Source organism: Triturus cristatus, chromosome 11 (assembly GCF_964204655.1).
Source record: "Triturus cristatus chromosome 11, aTriCri1.1, whole genome shotgun sequence".
In the NCBI taxonomy this organism is placed as follows: Eukaryota; Metazoa; Chordata; class Amphibia; order Caudata; family Salamandridae; genus Triturus; species Triturus cristatus.
Genome location: NC_140594.1, coordinates 398,397,180 through 398,420,148, shown reverse-complemented (window position 1 = coordinate 398,420,148; position 22,969 = coordinate 398,397,180). Strand labels below are relative to the sequence as shown.

At 44.3% G+C, this 22,969-nt stretch overlaps 1 protein-coding gene across 1 annotated transcript in view; it reads left to right on the top strand.

Annotated features, from left to right (window-relative positions):
* Window positions 1-22,969, top strand: part of LOC146784287 (uncharacterized) — a 113,429-nt gene that overhangs the window by 9,156 nt on the left and 81,304 nt on the right. The window contains exon 2 of the mRNA XM_085632923.1: window positions 19,178-19,322. Within this exon, the coding sequence (XP_085489049.1) occupies window positions 19,178-19,322 (145 nt within the window). The remainder of the gene's footprint in view (window positions 1-19,177; window positions 19,323-22,969) is intronic.

Here is a 22,969-nt window from a genome sequence, read left to right as displayed (position 1 = left end):
TTGCCCTCACGGCGGACCTGAGGGCCGATTTGGCCGATAGATGCTCGCTGCTGCTTAGGCCCCTTCTGTGGATTGTGAGCCTGCCGTTGCCCTCACGGCGCTGTTAGGGTAGCCTGCCTCAAGCCCTCTCCAAGATGCGTCCCGCGCTGCGGTAGGCGCGCTGCGTTGATGTAGGCAGGTGACGCCTGCCACTGACGTCACCTGCGAGCGCCGACCAGGGGAATCTGGGTTCTGTAGTTTTCGGTTATGCCGTTGCCCTCACGGCGGACCTGAGGGTCGATTTGGCCGAGAGATGCTCGCTGCTGCTTAGGCCCCTTCTGTGGATTGTGAGCCTGCCGTTGCCCTCACGGCGCTGTTAGGGTAGCCTGCCTCAAGCCCTCTCCAAGATGCGTCCCGCGCTGCGGTAGGCGCGCTGCATTGATGTAGGCAGGTGACGCCTGCCACTGACGTCACCTGCGAGCGCCGACCAGGGGAATCTGGGTTCTGTAGTTTTCGGTTATGCCGTTGCCCTCACGGCGGACCTGAGGGTCGATTTGGCAGATAGATGCTCGCTGCTGCTTAGGCCCCTTCTGTGGATTGTGAGCCTGCCGTTGCCCTCACGGCGCTGTTAGGGTAGCCTGCCTCAAGCCCTCTCCAAGATGCGTCCCGCGCGGCGGTAGGCGCGTTGCGTTGATGTAGGCAGGTGACGCCTGCCACTGACGTCACCTGCGAGCGCCGACCAGGGGAATCTGGGTTCTGTAGTTTTCGGTTATGCCGTTGCCCTCACGGCGGACCTGAGGGTCGATTTGGCCGAGAGATGCTCGCTGCTGCTTAGGCCCCTTCTGTGGATTGTGAGCCTGCCGTTGCCCTCACGGCGCTGTTAGGGTAGCCTGCCTCAAGCCCTCCCCAAGATGATCTTTTTACTAAATGGCCTATTGTGAAATTTGTGGAAAAAGCAGATACTCACTCTGTTCTTAAATTTTTAGATAATATTTTTGTAATGGAGGGCTTACCTGTTTGCCTTTTGACGGACAATGGGGTACAATTTCTATCTAACATGGCTAAAGATTATTTTGAGAGGTGTGGTGTAAAACACAAAACGACGGCGCTATATAATCCAAGTGGGAATGGTACAGTGGAACGATTTAATAGGGTGATCAAGGGCGTTATACAAGCGTCAATGAACAAGAACTTAGATTGGAGAGTACAGGTACAAAAAGCAGTATTGTCCTATAGAGTCACTTCTCAAGTTAGTACAGGGTTGTCCCCTTTTGTCATGATGAGGGGTAGAACACCTAGGTGTAAGTTTAACCCAAATTGGCTTGTAGAAAGCAAAGTACAACATTGGTCCCCTACTGATGTGAAAAAGAAATTGGAGTTAGTACATTCAAAAACCAAAGAATACTATGACAAGCACCATGGTACTAAGGAAGTTTCTATTAATGTGGGAGACTGGGTGCGTGTTAAGAAACCGTTCAAGGTCACTAAGGGGTGGAAGTAAGTTTGAAACACCCAAGCTAGTAGTAGAAGTCTTAAGAAATTCTGTTAGACTTGAAAATAGGAGAGTTTGGAATCTGAAAGACGTTGCTATAGTTAGTAACCAGAATCATGTTGAAAACAATCAAGTATATGATCATGGGGGAGAATTTGAGTGGATTGAAGATTATTTTGAAAATAGCAACCTACAATCTCAGTTAGCTACTGAAGATTCTCATGAACCTGGGGTGGTTCAGGAAGAAGAGAATGGAAAATTGTGTGTGTCTACTAGTGATGAAACTTCAGATTTTTCCTCTTATTCCTTTAGGGAGGGGGAAGGGTCTGTTAAGAATCATTCTGTTGTGGAACCTTCTCAGGAGAGTATTAACTCTAATCTTGATAATACTGGTTGTAACAAGAGGAAAGGAGTCTTGCCTAGTTGGCTCAAAGAATATATAATGTAACTTACGTTGTATTATGTTGTGGATGTTTTTCTTTGGACTTTCATCCTTGTTTTTTGTTTGTTTTTGTTTTGGTTGTTATTCCTTTGTTTTAGTTCTATTTGTTTTTTATTTGTTTGTTTCTGTTCATTACGGAGGGGGGATGTGTTATGTTGTTATTATAACTGTTGGTGGTATGCACCACTGGTCATATGTTTACTTTTAAGATATGTGTGTGTGAGCGTGCTTGGAATGCCGCTAGTTAAGGGGCATTCGAGTTCTATAGTTCAATTGCGTTGTACCTGAAAACTGACAGATGTGTATCCTGGCGCTCACCTGTTTCTTTGTTGTAATTATTTATCTACAATAAATAATACACTAAATCACCCTGCGACCTATCATCACTTCAGAAGTGTGTGGTTCCTGGGGAGGCTTACCTCGTAATATTGGGCGTAATGCTGGTCCGGTCAATCTCGATCTGCAAATGTGGTCTAACCTTGGCGTAATGTGTGGCGGCCATTTATAAGTGAAGTGTTGTTGTACTTCCGGGTCGTGGCATCAATGGGCTGCCCGGAGTGCTTTGCAAGGCGCCATGTTGGAATGGTCAAAGGTGGGGTTCTAAAATGCGGACTGCTTGATATGTTGGTTGCTTTTGATACAGTCAACCACCACAACCTGCTGACAAGCCTGGCGGCCTTTGGTGTCAATGGGACCAAATGGAAGTGGATAAAATCTTATCTGCAAGGTTGCTGGTAGGCTTTGGCTTTACCCCCTTATCAATCGGATTTTAAATAATTCAAACATGGGGTTTGTCACAAGGTTCGGCTCTCAGCCTGGTACTGTTCAACATTCATATGCAGTCACTAATTTCTTTGATAAAAACGCACAACATTTCCTTAGTTAACTATGCAGATGATTCGCAGCTGATCTCTTAACAATAATCAGCTGGAAGTTGTAGCAACTTTTTAGACCTGTTTAGTGGACACTGTACAATGGATGAGTGCAAACTCCTTTAAATTAAACGGGGATAAAACTAAATTTTCATGATGCTCGTCTAATAAGATTCCGATGCTACTACCCTCAAATTTCTGGCCACTTTATATTGAGACTGAGCTGTGCTCCTCAGAGGGAGTACACAATCTTAGAGTTACTTTTGATGATCGTCTTTCCTTGGAGAAGCATGTTCACATAGTGGCTAGTGTTTGTTTTGCACTGCTTTGTGGCATTAGAAAGCTGTTCTCTGTCCTACCTGCTCATGCTAAAGCTTTAATTGCATGGAGTGTTATACTCAGTAGCTTGGACTATTGTAATTATCTCCTTTTCGGAGCTCCTGTTTACTTAATTAAGAGACTGCACAGAGTCCAGGTGGCAGCAGCTAAATTGACATTAAGCTAACCACAGCAATCTTCGGCATTCAATGCGCTTAGGGAACTTCATTGGCTTCCTGTGGAGCAGAGGTCTTTCTTTAAGTCTATGTGCATTGTGATTAAGGCCCATCAGAACAAGGCCCCTGTACCGCTGCAGCGTAGACTGAAAAGATATGCTCAAGGGAGGGCTCTTTGGTCAACAACTGCTTATCTTATTCAGTAATACAAATTTTGGAATGTTCGACAAGGGAGACACATCTTCACAGTGAAAGCTGCTCAGATTTGGAACAGGTTGCCATCTGATCTGGGAGCTTTGACAGACTTGCTGACAATCAGGAGAGCCTTGAAGACCTGGTTGTTCCCTAAATAATGGATGCTCGTGATAATGTACTGTTCTCTGTCTTTTTTCTCCCCTGCAGACAATTTTTGCTTTAGCGTCAGGATATCAGTCTGGTCACAGTGTGCTCTATATAAAAACTATAAATAAAACTATGAATAAATAAACAACATTCTATGACATAATTGACAGCAGTATTGCATGCACCAGCTCAAACATATAGGGTAGGAGAACACACAATGCTGTGAGCTAGAGCACCTGTTCAGGTTCCAGATGCTTGCTTTGTACCTTAGATGTATTGGTCATTTTAGAAATCTGCCTGTAGTGATGCCCCTAATTCCACCTGTGTGTGATTTTGTGTAAACTGACTACTCAAGCATCCTATCAGATGGATGGTATCCAGCAGTAGTTGTGCCACCTCGTGCATTGCTCAATTATACTACCCTTTGTTGTGTCAAATGTCTGGTTGTACCAGGCACTGGAAATATTTCAACTGTATGCCAGGATTTGCACCCTCTGAATCCTAAAATCGATAGAGTAATGGTGCACACTAGAAGGTAAAAACACACAAATGATGGACGGAATGTGGAACAAATCAAACATTCACTCCCCAGTCAAGAGATCTGGGTTAAATCCATCGTTCTTTTGCTCACTATGCCACCCCAGTTTAGACCCAGTCATATGAGAACCAGTCTTGATCCTGCTCCTCGTGGAAACAGTCCAGCCCGAACTGCCGAGACAGGTCCTCCCTGGACCAGAAACAAGCATCCTGGGACTGGTTTCAGGGTATCACCCCTCATCAGCAAGGCTAACTTGAATCCAGTGGCACAGTGGGCCTGGGATCCAAGTCTGGGCATCCCCGTCCCACTTGGGGTGACAAATGGAAAAAGAACAATTGATAGACAGAATGCTGGACAATGTCAAAAACGTACCCCCGGTACAGAGATCTTGGCCTAAATCCATCATTCTTTTGCTCAACAATCGTAGTACACACACAATATCTTGATATGCTCTCAAGGATTGAATTTTTGTGAACCGTAGTGTTGTATATAGACACACTTCGAACGGCTTATACTAGATGTCTGGTGTAGTTGTGCTATGTATTAGATTCATGTGATTCCACTAATGGTGGGGGGGATTATACCACCACATTATTGAAGTTTCCTGTATGTATTCTACACATGGCTGACTGATTGCACCTTTCTTTAGTTTGGGTTTCTAGCATATTACTAATCCAAGAGGGGTAGTCTGTTTTCAGTTACTACCAAGCCTCGCGTTTCTAAAAAACATCACCTGCGATCTCTGTTTTCGTGACGTACCGGTGGCGCAAGGGGCTTGCAAATGAGACTAATGTGAAAACATCTTTTCACTAATGATCTCGGGATGTCTTCTCAATTATGAGCTTTAAACTGTTTCACTTGGTGCATGCTGGGAACTATAGTGTGACACTGGCTGTTTTGTGCACCTCTGATACACCGAGGGTTTTTCATTTGGCTCACAGTGCACGGGGTGCATGTGATAGATGCCAAGTCAGCAGCATGTTTGTAAACTATTAGGAGTGTTGATAGAACACTTTGTGCTTTTTATCATGAGCGCAGTTTTCTCCTTCTCTGACTTTGCCAATGGACGTCTTTTACGCTTGAACCTACGATGTGACTTCACATGAACATTCATATTTGTAATGAGTGATTTTCCTTAATTGTAGTTACCCCTGATGAAGGATTATCCTAGCCCGAAATGCATTGGTGTTTTTTAACAACTCTGTTGGACATTTTCTTGCTGAAAAGACGCTACATCTTTGTCACCGGCAGATGTGAAGTAAACATTTGCGACTGATACTTTATGCTACAAGCAACTTATTCAATTTCAGTTCCATTAGGCAAAGAATTGATTATTGTTATGAACATTGCTGTACATGCTGACTCTAGGACACCTCTGTGTCCCAGTTTCTTCTCTCAGTTTATTCATGGGCCAGGGCAGAGCCCTTCTTCAGCATTAGGTTGTTTAATCTCTTTAAAATATTGTTCACTTGAGTGCATTGCAACCATCTTTTCTAAAGAAAGAGGGTTTCCCACATCCACAGGAAATAAAATAAACATGGCCCGCGCAATGTAAAATTTTTGAATGCTTTATCCCTACCAAAGAACTTGGTCATTATAAAGTGTAGTGCTCATAAGAAAATAGTTGATAATGTTGCTAATTTTGAAGACTAAATGGCAAAACAAACTGCTCAGAATTGCAGAAGTCAGCAACCCCTCAGGAAGGAACATTATTGAATAATATTTGTGTGGGACCTGGGAAAGAATAAGATTGCCTGATGCAATGGTTCCAAATATAGCACTAAGTTTACATGGATCTGTCCATTTGGGGTGGGGTGCAATGTGCAGGCATTTCTCACAGTTTTGGGACAACAAAATTTTTGAAAACATGCTGAAGCTGTATGTCGAACATGCGTAACTTGTGTTCTGCATAGTGCTGGAAAGGGAATATCAATGGAAAGAGGACATTATATACCATCTGAGGCACCTTTTGAACATTTGGAAATTGACTACTTTTAGATACCTTCAACAGACAAATATTGGTATGTACTGGTGGTAGTCTGTATGTTTTCAGACTGGATAGAAGCCTACTCCACTAAGTTGAATGATGCCATGAGTGTTGTAAAGAACTTGTTAAAGTAACTATTCCAAGGTTCGGGCCGCTTAAAGTGTTATTGTCAGACAATGGGCCACATTTTGTGAATAAAGTAATAAATAGGGTGACCAAAGTCTTAGCCATCATGCAGAAGTTCCATTGTGTACATCATACACAAGCAGCGGGTACAGTGGAGAAATGAAATGGCACACTGAAAGCAAAAATTGCAAACATATTGACTGAAACAACTCTGACACGGGTGGACGTTCTGCGGTTGGCACTTATGAGTATGTGCAGTACACCTGGTTGTCAAAAACAAACTGAGCCCCAATTAAATCATCACAGGGCTCATTATGGCTAACTGGGGGGGCTCCCCAACATGCTGTAACATTGCACTTTTCTAAAGAATTGCTAAGAGACTATTGTATTGCCCTGACTAAGCAAGTACAAGTTTTGCACCAGTAGGTGAAGGAAGTCTTGCCGGAAACTCTACAGACTCTGGGGCATTATCTCAAGCCTGGCGAGTGGATCCTAGTAAAAACATTTCAGAGAACAAACTGTCTGCAGCAGAGGTGGAAAGGTACGTTACAAATTATGCTGGTGACCAATAATGGAGTAAAATATACTAATTATAAAAACTGGATACATGCCTCTCATGTGGGTGGGTACCTGCATCGACGAGTCAAGAACAGTCTGAATGCAGACCAGATTTACCTCAAGCAGTACATACCGACAAACTCCCAATATAATCTGAGACAAAAAGTGCAAATGAACTATAAAGAATAAAATAAAATGTGATAAAGGACTCATAAGTGCTAGAAACCTATGTGAGCCTTACATCTACAAACATGTGGGAAATAATGGATGAAGAAAGAAAAGAGAATTGAAAGAACTAAAAAGAAAAAGTTCTACAAACCCTGCTTGTATTATTATATGAGCATTTTTGCTGTGTTGCTTAATAGTTTGTGCCTTATTCATCTATGAAATATTAATGCCCGTTATATTGACTACGTCATTGCCCTTATTACAAGATGTCCATGATCATCACCATGAGGAATAATAAGACAATGCTGCTTTATGGACCATGAATGCTTACCACAGGGAAAGGAATGTTCCAGACTGTTCGATCTGTTTGAAACTCCCAGCAACAGTAGAAAAAGGAATGCCTTTCTTACATCTTCCTTTGTTATTCAATGATTCATGTTTTATCATATATAAAATGGTTATTACTTGGGTACCAAAGAAGCAAACAAACTCACTTACAAAACCAATATCAAGAAAAGGTAATTACACCTGGCTGTGGTAATTATTTACAGAAGCCAGTTGATAATGTAGTGGAGGATTCAGCATACAGAGGTTTGCTTAATGTTACTACCATGTCTAGGAGATGTAGGGATTTCCATATGCGACTGAATACCTCAGAAACAGAAGGCACCAATATTGCATATTTTATGTTATCAGATAACACTCCAGGAAAATTATATATACATGGCAACGAGTCACAAACTTTACAAACAACTGTCACAGTGGGGGATAGTGTATGTAATTTTCCATGGGACCACTGCCTGCCCTTAAAAAATATTTTCAGAGCAACTCACAAAGGGGAAAGTGTCCCCTGGGTACCCCTTCCCGTTTGCGAGTGATTTACCAACCTTCTGTGAAGGGTGGTAAACTGCGACTGTTTTGCGACCGCAATTGCGGTCGCAAAACAGTCATACATAGCTTCAGGAGTCCCTATTGGGAAGGGACACCCTTGGAACGCTGCCTCTTCCTAATAGCGAGTTGCTAATCCTACTTTGCGAGTCGCAAATTGATTTGCGACTCGCATAATAGGATCAGTACAAAGGCCACACATTTTTTGTGGTCGCAAACAGGTTTAAAACCCATTTGCGCCCGCAAAAAACTTTAGTACATCTGGCACAGAATCTATTGGATATGTGGAGTGAAAGCCTATACCTGGCTACCTCAAAGTTGGGCAGGTACTTGCTACCTTGGAATTGTTTCCCCCGTGTTAGACATCACAATAGAGACAGAATGAAGTATCGGATGGTGGATTATTTTGCTCAAAATCTGTTAATTGAAATTTAACGGAGTGCATACATATCAGCCAGGTGAGTCACAAGGGCAGATCACAATAAGACAGCAGTACACTGGCATAATGTTGCATAAACAATAAAGCAATAGCGAAGCATATATAGAAAAAACCAACAAGTAGGATGTGCCATAACCTCGAAAGTGCATGAAAACCGAGGTAATGAAATGGATCAGCCATCATCCCGTAAGGACATCATGGTAAGGATCATCAGTGGGGACAGTGTGTGCCCTGAATCCCAGTAGGAAGTTCTATATGCAAAAGGCGAGTGTTCAGCTTATGACCCCTGCCCAACCCTCTATAATGAAATCACCAGAGAGGGGGGAAGTGAAGTCAGGATAACGAACAGCTCCAACCGGCGTTCTCAAAGGGGGGAGAAACTGGGAAATAATAAAAAAAAGAGGGGGCAAAAAGAGAAAAGGGGAAAAGAAATAATCATAAACAAACCCGAGAAACAAATCTCTACCCGCCCAAAACAGGGGGAAAGAACAATACCACTGTGAAGAAAGGCCAAACGTATGGTGAGGGAGAGGGCAGGGGAAGTTGGGAGAAGGAAAAGACCCCGCCAGAGCTCAGGGAGAACTCCATCAAGTATGAGACCGAAACTTAGCAAGGCCCACAACTGTCTCATGGGAGAATCAGTCATACAGGTGGAGAGCGTTCAATCTGGGCAGTAGACTGCAAAGGTATTCCATCCGTGATATGTTATAAAGTAGTGGTTGCCAATACAGGTACATTTCTTGTCGGTGAGGGAGAGTTCGCATGACAGATCTTCCAGTGTTAAAGTGTGCCATAATCTTGTGAGCCAAGATGCGATTGAGGGAGCAGCTGGGGCTTTATAGGCCAGGAAAGTTTTGCAGCACTTGTCATATGGCAAACCAGGTACCAATCTTCGTGTGTCAAGGCTTCCAGTGTAGTGGGCGAATAACCAAAGCAACAGTACATTAATCCGAGGGAATCAGGAACCCCAAAGTGTTTTTAATGTGTCCCAAGATTTCTTTCCAGAAGACAGTAAGGCGGGGACATGACCACCAGATGTGCTGAAAATCTCCCTCCTGCGTTCCACATCGTCAACAAGCTGCCGAGGCCATAGGGAACACAGTATGCAATCGGGCCGGGGTATAGTGCCATTGGGACATGAGTTTGTAAGCAGTTACCTGCTGTGCTATACACCTGTGTGTCTTGGGAATCTCCTGCCATTAAAGTTCCCACTGATTCTGTGTAATGCTGGACCCACTATCTAGTTCTCATTTCTCCTGGTAAGGGTGACTAGGAAGGAGGCGAGATTGTTGGATGAAACCCTGGGCCCGATTAAGAGTCTGGTGGCCCACAGTCAGACTCATGGGGGCGCAGTGGTGGTCGGTATCCTGATTGCCCTAATACGAGTTGGGCAGTCAGACCGCTACAGCAGGCAGGGAACCGCCGTTCCCTGGCAGTGTTGCGGCGATCAGGAGGCAGTAATATACTTAGCGGGACCACCACGGTCCCAGTAAGCATATTACGAGTTTCCTCTTCGCCGGCTCCTCCTCCATGAGCACTGTGCCAGAGAGGAAACAAAGTAGGCCCTGCGTGGCCCGCTGTGCCTCCTCCGCATGGGGATGGACACAGGGGGGCACAACATGTGCCCCACTGTGTGCATGCACCCCAGTCTCTGCACAGCAAGGACTTTGCAGTCCATACTGTGCAGGAACTGTTTTTGGCGTTCCCATTATGGTGCCCATTTTCTGAGGCACCGCTGTGGGAATGCCAAAAAACAGCCCACCAGACAGGAGGAAACTCCAAATCTGTCTGGCAGTCTGACCACAGCTTTGGGGTGTGTGGCAGGGCAGACCTGGTGCAGCACTACCAAAGTCATAATCGGGCCCTATATGTTTTTGGAAATCAGTCCCCTCAAGCTGACAAAGTTGCGAACTAGCGTCTTGAGGGGTATGAGAGGCGCGGTCGCTCCCAGGGTGTTAGAGGGCAAGAGCGCCCAGTGTTGTAGTTGAAAATATTGGTGCTGTAGTCTGTCGGTGATGCGGAAGTCTCCTACATGGCTCATACGATTTTAGGGTTGGTCCATGATAGAGGTCCTACAACACCCGGCATTCACCCGCAGGCCAGTCAGGGAAGGACCACGGGCAACGTGCAGGTGTGAAATCAGGATTGCGGGCTATGGGATTATTAGAGGAAGGGAAAGTAGTCGAGCCTCTCTCAACTGTGACTTGTCCCATATTTCTAGAACCATCTGGGTGGGGGTCGCCAGGCATGCACTGCGAGGGCGATGACCCTTTGGCATCCAGGCCAAGTCCCAAAGTGGCCTGCAGGCCATAGCTCGGTCCATATGGAGTCACTGTACTTCACTCTCCCTGACCACCCTTCCAGAGATGAAGGGTAAGTAAGCTGCCAGGTAGTAGTCCAGAAGATTAGGACAAACCAGACCCCCACGACATCTGGGGAGATACGAGGCTGCTTCCCTTTCCAAATAAATGATCAGAGATCGCTTTGCATATAGCAAACGTCCTCTGCCGGAATGGGAGTCAGAAGGGCCTGAAAGAAGTATAACGGCCGGGGCATGGAGTTCATCTTAACCACATTAACCCTGTTCAACCAAGAGACATGTAAGGGCTTCCACTGGCGAAGGTCCTCCAGGATGACACTCCAGCAGCGCGGCCAGTTGGCCCGAGTCCAGGTCTGCAATGAACTGATGATAGTGAGGCCTAGGTATTGGATGGAGTGAGTTGCCCATTGAAAGAGACCCAGACCCTGCATGTGAGGAAGGTGTTGCTGGGGAACAGTAAGATTGAGCACCTGTGATTTGGCCAGGATGGTGTATTTTAAATGAGTTAGGGGGAAAAGGGAAACACAACAAGAAGATTTAGCAGGAGAAAGAGTTTCTGGCCATGCACAGGGTCTCTGTATACCTTGGGTAGGGATATCTCTTAAATCTATTAAGATCTAGGAGAATGGGCAGATTGCTGGAGGTAACAATGAATGAAATATCAGTGAGAATAGCTAATCTAACAATAGAAGTAGCTGCAGTACATTTAGTAACGTTACAAAATAGGATGGTTTTAGACATGATTTTAGCAGGATTGTGGGCACTGAATGCTGCACCTTTTGTTCCTGACAATGCCCCTAATGTTTATAAGGCTATATAAAATTTGCATCACATAGGGCAAGAAGAATATGCTCTAACGGAAACAACTATCTGGGATAAAATAGAACTGTCTTTTGGTTCATGGGGTTCATGGTGGAAGGTCCTGCTTAAATGGGAGCTAATAATACTTGGCTCACTGGTTGGGGGTTGTCTGTTAATGAATTTGTTGCCGAACTGTTTGTCAGCCTGTGTGGTTACATGCTGTCTTCAAATTACTACTGTGAGGATGCAAGACCGACAGCCATACATCAGGGCGATAATTCTGATGAAATATATGATATGATGAAAATAGAAATAGATTAAATTTGAACAAGTGATTGAATATTAGTTCAAAAGGAAGGATTGAAAAAGTTTAATTTGTAAGTTTCATGCAGTTCTTATTATTCTGTGCCAGCCAAGTTTCATTTAATCCTGTTTGCTAGTTACCCCGTCTACGTGTTGTTCTATTTCTGAGAAATGCTTATCTGTTCACATACTGCTTACCATTAAATCTTCCTGACACTCAGGAACGGCTGATTAATGTTATTCTTTCTTGTCTTGTATTCACTCAAGGCTTGTTGTTTTGCAGGAGAGGACAGCCAAAGTCTACAGGACATTCTTCCAAATATGTTTTTTTACCTTGGAAAGTCCCTGATTAGGCCTTTTCTGATTTATGTAAGAAACTAATGAGGGAAAGACGAGAAGTCTAAAATTAAGAAGTCCAAAAGTGGAAAATCTGTCAGGAACATGTATAGCCGCAATCTTTCAAGGATGTTTGCACCCACTGTGATATGTGTTGTTTCCTGATTCATCTGTTTCAATTATAACCGATGGTGTCTTGAAAATGTATATATTGTGGACAGTTTCATTCAGCAGAGTGGCTAGTGGGAAGTCTACGAGGCTCTCTGCCCTGCTGTAGATTATTAACAATAGATTATTTTCCATGTCGGCATTCTGTCTGATTTGTGAGCAGTGACATTAATTTATGATCGAACAGTGCATGAAGAAAAGTAAAAGAAAAGGTACCTGCAGAAGTTTGCAGACAGTGGAAGGACACTGACAGCAGACAGGAAGATGTCCCAGGTCCATGCTCCCTGGCAGGGAAAACACTAGAAGTTCCAGGAGGAAGGAGGAGGCATTGATCAATCACAAGAGTACAGTAAGTGATGTCAAATCCAACCAATGGTAAGTAATGGTAAGTAATGGGCACACTCTAATCCCATTTTAATCTTTATCTTTTAGTTTGTAAAAGATTTTGCTGACAGCACATGTTCTGTATGAAGCAGGACCTAAAAAGTGTTGTTTTTATTTGAAGCTTGTTTTTGTGTTGCCCTTATGTGCACAGTCAGCTCCTACACATCTGATGTCCTTAAAGAATACACCTGAAGCTGACAGCACATTATGAGCCCAGCGCTTCTTCCTCTCATAAATAAATAAAATGAATGACATTGCACTCGCTGCAGCGCAAATGGCGTTGCTACGTGCGCATTGTAATTCATTTTATTTATTTATTTATTTATTTATTTATGTACTCAACTCCGGTCGGCCGTATGCCGGAGTTTACTACCCCCCACCCTGCCCCTCCCCTCCACCCTGCAGCACTCCGTCGAGGAGCTGCACCTGAATTTACAGAGTCCTCACACTCTGGTTGCTGTCTGAAGCACCTCTGCTGTGTGTTGGACACAAATACATTTATATTCCTTAGCTTTCGGGTATTCGGAGCAGTGTGTCTGTATGTGGGTGTCCTAGGATGCGTGGGCATGTGTGTATCTGATCACAAATACTATTCTAGTTTCAAGTCCATGTGTGATGTTGTAAAAGAATCTCAGGACAGCACCTGCATGTAAAGTTTCAATACATGAATACTACGATTGAGGATACTGTGCCCTCGCCCTGCGTCTGTGAACATGCCAGTTTCTTGGTGTGCGCATGTGTATCTGTGGCTTGGTTATAAGAAGTTCTTTCACTCATATGTGTATGTTCCCATAGTAGTTTGCAAACTATACTGCACATGCCGAGCTGTGAGCCCAATGAGGGCACTGAGTTCAGCACCTGAGACTTTTTGTTTTCTATCAGCGGGCTTAGAGCCCGCCCATTGCTTACCATAGGTTGGCTTCATTGTCACTCTCATTTGCTGCTCTTGAGTGGTCTGCTGGCAAAGGCTTCTTTCCTCTTTGTGTGTTTGTCACTCTGCTTGAGCAAGGATGCATAACTTGTGTCCGTCCACTGCTCATTTTTTAGGTGCTACAGGTTTGTGTTTAAGCACTCGACAACACAGTGCATCCTTTTTCAGCTGGGTCCCTCAGGTGCTTCTCCCTCTCTGGGTCCCTCTCGTCCTCAACTATGTTTCTTGCCCCCACCCATTCACTTGCCCTCCTTCCTTCTACTGTTGCTTGCCCCCACTCTACCTCCTTCAATTGTTGAACCTTGCGCTGTTGCTTGCCCCTACCCACCCTCTGTCCATTTCTGCCCCTGTTGTTGCTTGCCCCCAGCCATTTCTCCCCCTGTGTTGTCTCCCGTCCACAATATGGCCATGTCTGAACTGGGGTGGCAGAGTGGGCTAAAGAACGGTGATGGATTAAACCCAGATCAATTGACTGGGGGTGAGTGCTTGCAATGTTCAACACTCCGTCCATCATTTCCTTTGGTTTTTGCTTTGTTCGCCATAAGTTGGCAGGGTATGCTCAGACGTGAGTCCCTTGCTCACTTTGCCACTGGATTCAAGCAAGCCTGGCTGAAGACGGCTGAAATGCCAGAAACCGGTCCTAGGAAGCTTGTTTCTGGTCCAGGGAAGACATGGCTTGGCAGTTCGGGCTGGACTGTTCCCATGAGGCACAGGGTTAGACTGATTTGCATATGGCCATGTCTGTACTGGAGTTGGCAGAGTGGGCTAAAGAACGGTGATGGATTAAACCCAGATCAGTTGACTGGGGGTGAGTGCTTGCAATGTTCAACACTCCGTCCATCATTTCCTTTGGTTTTTGCTCCCGTCCACAATAAACAAAAAAAAGTGACTAAGACACAATCAGTGCTTTTTCCCATCCCTCCATTGTCCATGTTACCCCCACACATTCGTTTTCTTGCTCCCTCTGTGCTGCCCCAACCAATACCACCCCGCCAGAAATAATAAAAAAGCTCTGCCATCTCATGTTTCTTTACTTTCATCCATGCTGCACAGCAGCTACGCAGCTGTACAACATGACTAAAAACACTGACATAGCCGAAAGTTGTCTTATGAGGCAAGACTAATTGGCTTTGCCATTGCTTGTTGTGTTATACTTCCAGCAAGTCTCCTGTTGGTCCATTCAGCAAGCTGTTGGTTTGGCATTGATATGGCCAGATTTATATTTTATTTTAAATCACAGCCAAACCAAATAGCAGCTCTTAAGTTGACTCATGCTAAGCGAGTAATCTATCTAGTCCTCTTGTTTCATTAAATACTGGAAAACGATGGACTAAAAATACCTTAATCCAAAGTAAAAACAGTAGCGGAGAAGCTCCTCACACCAGAAATGAAACTACTCAGGATCAGGCATCTCCGAAGAAGTGTGGGACAAAAGGCAGTGTATGTATTGTTAGAAATGTAATGCTGCACAAATCTAGTTGGGGATCAATGGAATAATGCACATCACAATAGGGTTGACAGAGTGCCTTTGCCAGATACAAGGATAGAACCATAGGGCCATATCTGGGTTTGACATGGTCAGCACCAGTGGTGGGTTGCACCGGAAGGGACGTACTAAGAAAAAAAGGCGAAAGGGGCAGAATAAGGTCAGAAACGAGCAGAAAGAGGGAGAAATAGAGGGCAGAAAAACGAGCAGAAAACACACAAGGAGGCACAAACCTAAGGCAGCAGAGCGTAGCGGACTGCCGGCAAGCTGGACAGGAGAACTGTCGCAGGGGAGCTGCCATGAGGACCCGCTGACAAGCTGATATGACACGGACAGCAAAAGGTGACCTGGAAACCTTTGCAGATGGGTTTCCAGCCCATGTGTACAGGCTCTGCACATCCATGTCAATTTGGAGTTCTGCAGCCTCTCCAGGATATCAGAGGCAGTCTCAGAAAATGTTTTTCTCTTTTGGTGGAAGTGTTGGAGTTGCCATCAGGCAGTGGTCAACTAAGCCCAACACCTTCTCAATGGCCCCGCCACCTCCGCCTCCTCTCTCGCACAGTGAAAACTTTTCAAAGATGGGCGGCCCGAATCAACACTTGAGGAAGCACTGGATTCAATGAGTGGAATTAACTGCTAACTAACTGTATGAACATTCTGCTGAGTCAACCTGTTGTAGCGAAAATACACAAGCAGCAACACGACTGTAAAAGTAAAGACAACTGCACCGACCGGGATAATACGGCCTCGAAATCAAACATGTGATGGAAATACCAACTGCTTTTACTGTTTTACAAAATGTGTTGTAATTCAGGTACTTGCGGAAGGTTTGAGAATCTATGTTGACATCATTTGGAACATACTGTCTGTGGTCCATCAGACTGACATCTGTCACTGAAGGAAAAGTGGCAGATAAATGGGGTGCCCATCAGAGTAAACGTGCTATAGAACCTTCTCTCCAGTTGTATTTAATTCACTTTCTCCCACTGCAGATGAGTTGAGTGAGATGACTGCTGAGACACTAAGCACCTCTATGCCACAGATATAAACTGTCACTTATTCCTCACCATGCACACTTTTGGTTGCATCCTTTTTGATCTGATTTCCTGAGCAAACCTATTTAATCAATCTCATTTCTCTTGAAAGTCTCCAGGTACATCTCTCTCAAACAAGACCTCACTCTTGTTCACTGGGGCTACACTGTTGAGCTTCACAACATTTTTCAGAACAAGCTAAACTATGGCCGAGTACCAGCTTCAAATCGCCCTGGCGGGACCAATAAAGGTACAAATTAATCTGCTAAAGGGAGATTTGAGAATCTACAATGTTGAGGTATAATTTGGAACGTGTTGTCTGTGATTCTTCAGATTAAAGTCAGTATATTTCTGCTCCCTTCCTCAGGTGATCTTTACCGCTAGCGCTGGGACGCCTCTTCGGAGGTATCTGTGCGCTCTACAAATGTGATTGTATTGCATTGTATCTGACTGGCCAATCAAAGGTGGATGGGGCGCCTATCAAAGAGTAAACTTGATATTCGACCTTCCTTCCAGTTTCCTTTTGATTTACTTTCTCACACTTAGGCAAAGGTGAGGTTTGTCAATGATGCTGTAGCCGGTCCATCAACGAGATGCTGTATATTGACAGTGGTAAGTTGAGTCCTCCAGGGTGTATGGTGTGTCTCCTGGGAAGGAGGTGGGCATAATAGTGCTTTCCGGTTCATCATGTAATATACCTGATTGTGAGGTACATGGATGAGTGTTAGACTATAGGACAGAGGCAATAAGGAAGAGTGGCATCATGCTTGGTGGCTGTGACAGTGTTGAGAACCACACCATGGCCTGTTTCCAAGATGTGATGCAGTTCTGAGGGTGGGATGAGCCTTAGAAAGGCCTTGTTTGCTGTGAAGACCCCTTCCAGATTATAGAAGTAGACCTTAGGAATTTTAAGATTGTGCCAACAGGAAAAAAACACATCAGAAAACCTTTCAGAACTTTACCCTCAAGGTCCTCGTTCGGAGCGGCTTGTTAATCAGGATGGTTCCTGTAAATGCAGTTACCCCGCCCACTGGAATTATAAGCAGAGTGTGAGCACCACTGGTGAGCTGCACTCCACCAGCAGGTGAGGTCTCTGAGCGGAATGCTGGGGAACAGAATGCATGTCAGCCCTGAAACACCTGCAATTCCTGTTATTTCCTTCCACCACTTACCGAAATCCCAGAAACGGTAATTGCAGGGCGAGGAAATAAAAGGAGTTATTTTGGGCCACTCGTAATTAAGGCTCAAGTGTTTATTGATGACAGGGGAAAATTGATAACTTTTGCACATACATTGTGGTGACGTATGCACTGATTCTTGTACTGAAAAGATTAAGCTATAAAGAAAGAGGCAGAGAGAGGACAATGGATATAACGGGTGATCTGTTGGTGGGGCTTGCCACACTATTTCAAGGTTGGGAACATTATGCTGCAATATATAATGCATTTCCTCCCACTATATCATCATATTATGTATTCTAATATTATATTTAATCCACACCGTCCACCTAATCCTAATAACTATTGTAATAATCTCTTAGACATTGCAATGTTTACCTTGCGATGTAGTGGTTAGGTCTATATAACGGATGCCCTAGTTTTGTCATGCGATATAATGCATGGAATACACCCTACCGAGCCAGGCTTAGCGTGAAGGTGTTCGGAGACAATGAACTTTGGATGAGTATAAATCTCAATGTCAAGGTCTGTAGGTCAGGTAATGTTGAAACGTGTCGGTGCATTGGTGTAGTCTGTGATTAATGGGGTGAAAACTCTCCCAAGCTGAAGGTTCAGACACTGCATGTATTATGGCCAATCAAGCAGTGGACAGAGGGTACAGGAGAGGTACAGATGGCTGAAGCCTCGAGAGCCTGATGCTCTTCATGAAGGATTCTGCATCTTCCACCATACTTAACTGACCATGTAGCCTTGGCTCAACATGACAGTGCCGGATCAAACCCTGTGGGGGCCGCTAGGCAGTCGAAACTTCGGGGGCCCCCAAGCAAATTATCTCCTAATACGTTTTTAATTTTACCAACCAACAATCACTACTGTACATTACCTGTACATAGTTTGCTAACTGACAGCTGCCACAAGATGAGCATTTAAGAGACAAACTGTTATGTGAATTTGATGTCTCTGGTTTATGTACTTTTCAGTTGTGAATGGGTACTTATATTAATACAGTATTTTCTTTATAGAGTCTTTAATGTAAAGTTTGCGTTTCTTTGAGGTGATTCATTTGTTTCTATCTTTTGGAAACAATTTAAGAAAGCTTGATTCTAATTTTCTTTGAAGATCAAACCAATATTATGTTGATCCGTTGCCGCGAGACCTCTACATCAAGTGAGGCCCATAGGCCGGCGCCTAAGTTGCCTATTTGGTAACCCGGGCCTGCAACGTGATTATTTTTCATGTGTTGTGATGTGTGTGTAAGACGCCTGGTCAGGAGTGCTGGTTAAATTCTGACAGTGATGAGTGGAAATGACTGTTGAGGGGCTCTGGTGGTGGGCAGGTGCCTCGTGTCATGGTTTATTGGGAAGACAAGTGAAGTCCAGTTACTGTGCCGCTCTGAATGCCGCCTCTTCATTCACTGGCACAGATGGAAGGGGATATCAAACCTGCTGGCCACTGACTGGTGCATCAGAAGCGGGTTCCCCAGAAAGAAAGGGTAGATTTTAAGAAGACCAAGTACGTCTGAAGGGCAAATAAAGCTGGTGCAAAGTTAACCACATGTCCGGCCAGTGATTTGCTGAAAAGTCAATAGGGCCGGGTAAGAGTCAGCCATGTTTAAGTCTTGCCTTTGAAAGGCTGGTAGGGCAGGGACTTATCAGCTCTCCACAAAACATCAAGTCAGGTCTCGGGCAGAAATACTTAGCAATCACGTTTGACGTGGGGTTAACTCTGCATGTATATACGCAATCCTTACTGTTCACCACTTGCACGGGACGCCTCTCGAAAGGATAAGGGTGACGCCATTACTTTCTAGAAAACACTTCGACGAATTGCTCAAGACTTGTGTAAACCAAGAAGCCCCGCCCAGAGATTTAATCAAAACTCCTACATGCTCTCGCCTTGTTTACCTGTCAGCTTAAAGGCACTTCCCGAATCATCTCTGAAATCCGCACTTCGAAAGATTCCATCTCTTGGGTGAGAGGCTCAGCTTCTTATAAAGAGAGGGAGGGAAGTGACGCCCTCGTGACGCACTCAGGGTTCGGTTCCAGAGGCATCAGAGGTGAGCACTACAGAGGCTGCTGCTTGTACCTTGAACGTTACCTCGTATCTCCTACTCCAAACAAAGCAGGGTGAGTGTATTTGGGACTTTGGTATTTCTATATCAATTTTCATGAGAACATTACGACGCCAAAGCATCTGTGTGAGTGGTGCGGTGACGGTGTATAGGTACCGAGGCGGAATGTGCGCCATGTCTCTGGTCTGCCCATGTTGTGCGGGTCTCCTCTCAGGAGGAAGGGAAGAGAGGTAAGTTTTACTCCTGCTCAATTGCCCCTTTCCGATCTCCAGCCGGTCGGTTCTTGATGTGTTACCACGAAATATATCTGTTTTTTTTGTACCTCATTCATTTAAGAAAGGTGTCAGGTTTTCATTCAGCAAAACGATTTTGGGGATTGTCGGATGACTGAAAGCGAGAGAGAGAGATATCCTGGTTTATAGCTCTAGTATTAACACAATAAATCTGGCTGCCTGGTAGACTTTGGCTCTGAAACAGTGAGAGGGCTGTAGTTAGGACCATTGGAAATATGTTGCAAGGGAGGTCCAAATTATGTGACAGGGTTGACTAAATTATGCGGAAATAAAAGCCAACTTATGCGGCATAATGGGGAGGAAGGGCCTTTCACTGCACTGGCAACATGTGTCACTGAGTTTCTCGTAAAGGTTTGATCTGTTTGAGGTAGAAACAATTTTTTGTTAAAATCTGCAGATTATGCCTTAGATGATGCAACATGTGGCAAATGTGGCAAAATCCATTATTATGTGGAAAACGCTACAGCAACAATATCGCATAATTTCAGTGTCCCTGGATATACATTGCAAGAAAAGGAGGAAAGTGATAAAATGCAGTTACCTTATAAAAATGCATATCAGAATAAGAAGATATCAGTGGTTGTAAACACATTTTAATGCGCTCACTTAGCGGTGTTTCTCATTTATACTGGCCTCTTTTTTGATTTATCCAGTACCTTCCCCCAAATTAAGCTTGTTTCAGTTACAGAATCAGGTAGAGGATTGGCAGGAAATATTGCTTGTATTGAGGGAAACACTGAAAGCAATTTATAGAATGTCTGGTAAATCCATATTAATATGGCCTTAAAGCCCACTCCCTGGTTATTAAAGACCCTTAACTGAGTTATAGGCCTGAGTCACAGGAGAGGTCCTATAACAGGGGAGAAGACCTTTAACAACTGCTTAAGCTTGATGCATAAGAGTTTTATGGCTATTAGAACATTTCACCCACAGATGGCAGAATGTTCTAAATTAAATAGAGAGAAACAGAAAGACAAACATTGGAATGTATGAGCAGAAGGCTTATACTAACCAATTAAGCCCCGGGCCACTTCATTGTCTTCAATGGAGCTCCCAATATTCCAATATTATCAGTAGTAAAAAAATGCTGATTGAATTCCCCACATGATCCCAGGTGTGGGGCGTAATGTAGCAGAATCTGCTTTCCTCCTTGGGGATTCTGTTGTAATGGGTGGGTGTATTCCGCCATAGCTTTCCCAAAGTAAAGATATCATGAGCAGAGCAAGGAGTGGCAAGTGGAAGTTTCGGACCAATTAATTTAGTGTGCTTCTTTGAGTCTGTAATATCACAATTCAAGTATATGGTAGAAAGGATTCTGAGGCAAACTCTAGAATTCTTAAAGCACAGAAACAGGAATTCAGTCTGACCCAAGAAATCGAAGCCTCATTTGGACTGGGCTAAAGGACTCGATCACAGAGCCTTCCTCAGCGTTTAGCTTGCCAGGTGCCCAAGAATGCAGAAGCGCTGTGTGATTTTTGAATCCACCTACAATATCTATTGCATCCTTCACTGCACACTGCTCAAAGGGTAATCTATTGAGGAGTTCTTTCAGTCTGTCTTATTTACACTGCGATAAAAAACATATAGAACGACTGTGACTTATAAAAATAATGGTAACGTATTGTTTAAGTAATTATCATGATATGCCATCCCCTGAATATATGGACAGCAGATAGCTCATTCTCAGAGCTCTTCAAAGCAGCCTTCTTAGGTTGAGGTTTGCCCCATACACAGCATGCCCCTGGGCATAGGACTACTCCATTGCTGCCTCAGTCCAACTCTCAGACCAGAATTTTAGATTCGCTCAAGCAACATCACCTGGACTTATGTTAAAGAAATCTACTTGTTACCTATACTTGAGTGTATATTGCATCTTAATATCAGCAAGGGGGTTGGTTTCAAAACCATGTGATTTAGCACACAGAGCACAAGAGTCCCACACAGCCAAGTATGATAAGCTCACTTTCTTATGATTTACACACAGTTTCACACCATGCCACTCAATTCCATGCCACATAATTCTAATCCATGCCATATAGTTCCACATCACAAAACACAATATTCCACACCACATCACATAATTCCACTCCATACCTCATAATTCCACTCTACAAAATGGCATTCCACAGCACAGAATTCGTCTCCATATTACACTGTCGTGTAGTTCATAATAATACATAGGATCTGTACGTTTAGACAACGTAAACTAAGGGATTGGTGTCCAGACTGAATCCAGACACCGCCAAATGATATGTTAGCCTTCAGACGAGCTAGCTCCCAGTGCGACCATAAGCCCCATAACTTTACCAAGGAGGGAAGAGTTTCTGGCAACTATCGAACATGACAACCCATGATCCTTCACTGATCATGGAAACAGTGCAATACTTTTCACTCTATCAATCGTGCTCACTTAGTCTCAGAGAGATATTCAGAATAAACGATAGGGACGTTTTCAATAAGCATTTATTGAACCAGCGTCATTCTAGTATAAAACATTTGCTGCGACAGTCATTAGACAGAAACATATGTATAAGATTACAAGCACCGACAGAGTGAATTAAAGGTAGAATTCTACCAAGGCGCTGAAAACAGTAAATATATGCAGGCATATTGATACAATGCAGTAATGAAGTGTACTCCTACGATGCAAACCCTACCTAAGTGTATCTTGTATGTATGTGGGTGTAAAGCCAAGAATCCCCTAGGAAAGAGCCAACTCCATTACAGGATGGGAGAGAACGAAGGACCCCATCTTGGCCTCGAGTTAGACACCCCGCAAGGGATGTCAGACCACTGCGTGCTGGAGCTTCTGCAGGCCGAGACCTCAGCATCTTTTGTTAGATTGGAAGCTTCTCCTCTAGTTCCCCAGCGAAGATGTGGTTCTTTTATGCCCACAAAATACCACTGGGAGACGCAACATCACTGTTGCTCACATTCGCAGATGATGGACCCTGTAGCATCTCTTGTATCAGGTTAATGGAGCAAAGGTGATCATCTTCAGTTTCCACAGCAGCCGCTGAGGAAGCACTCGGTACCTGTGTGCTTGATGTATAGCCGTTGTCCATTCCGACAGGAGCTGAAGCATCCCGTGGAGGCTTTAAGAATGCCGTCATCAACATTATAATCAGCTGAGAACACGTGAGCCTTTAAGGGGTCCAGTAGTACATCAACCTCCTGTGGCGCAACCAATGGAAGTGTTAGGCATATGTCCAACACACATTTATATCCGCAGAATAGGCAGCGGAGCACAGGCAAGATGCAGTCAACCCAGCCTGATTTGACTGATAGGAACCAATGCTCGCTTAGCTACTGAAGCAGAGGTGCATCCAGATGGAGTAC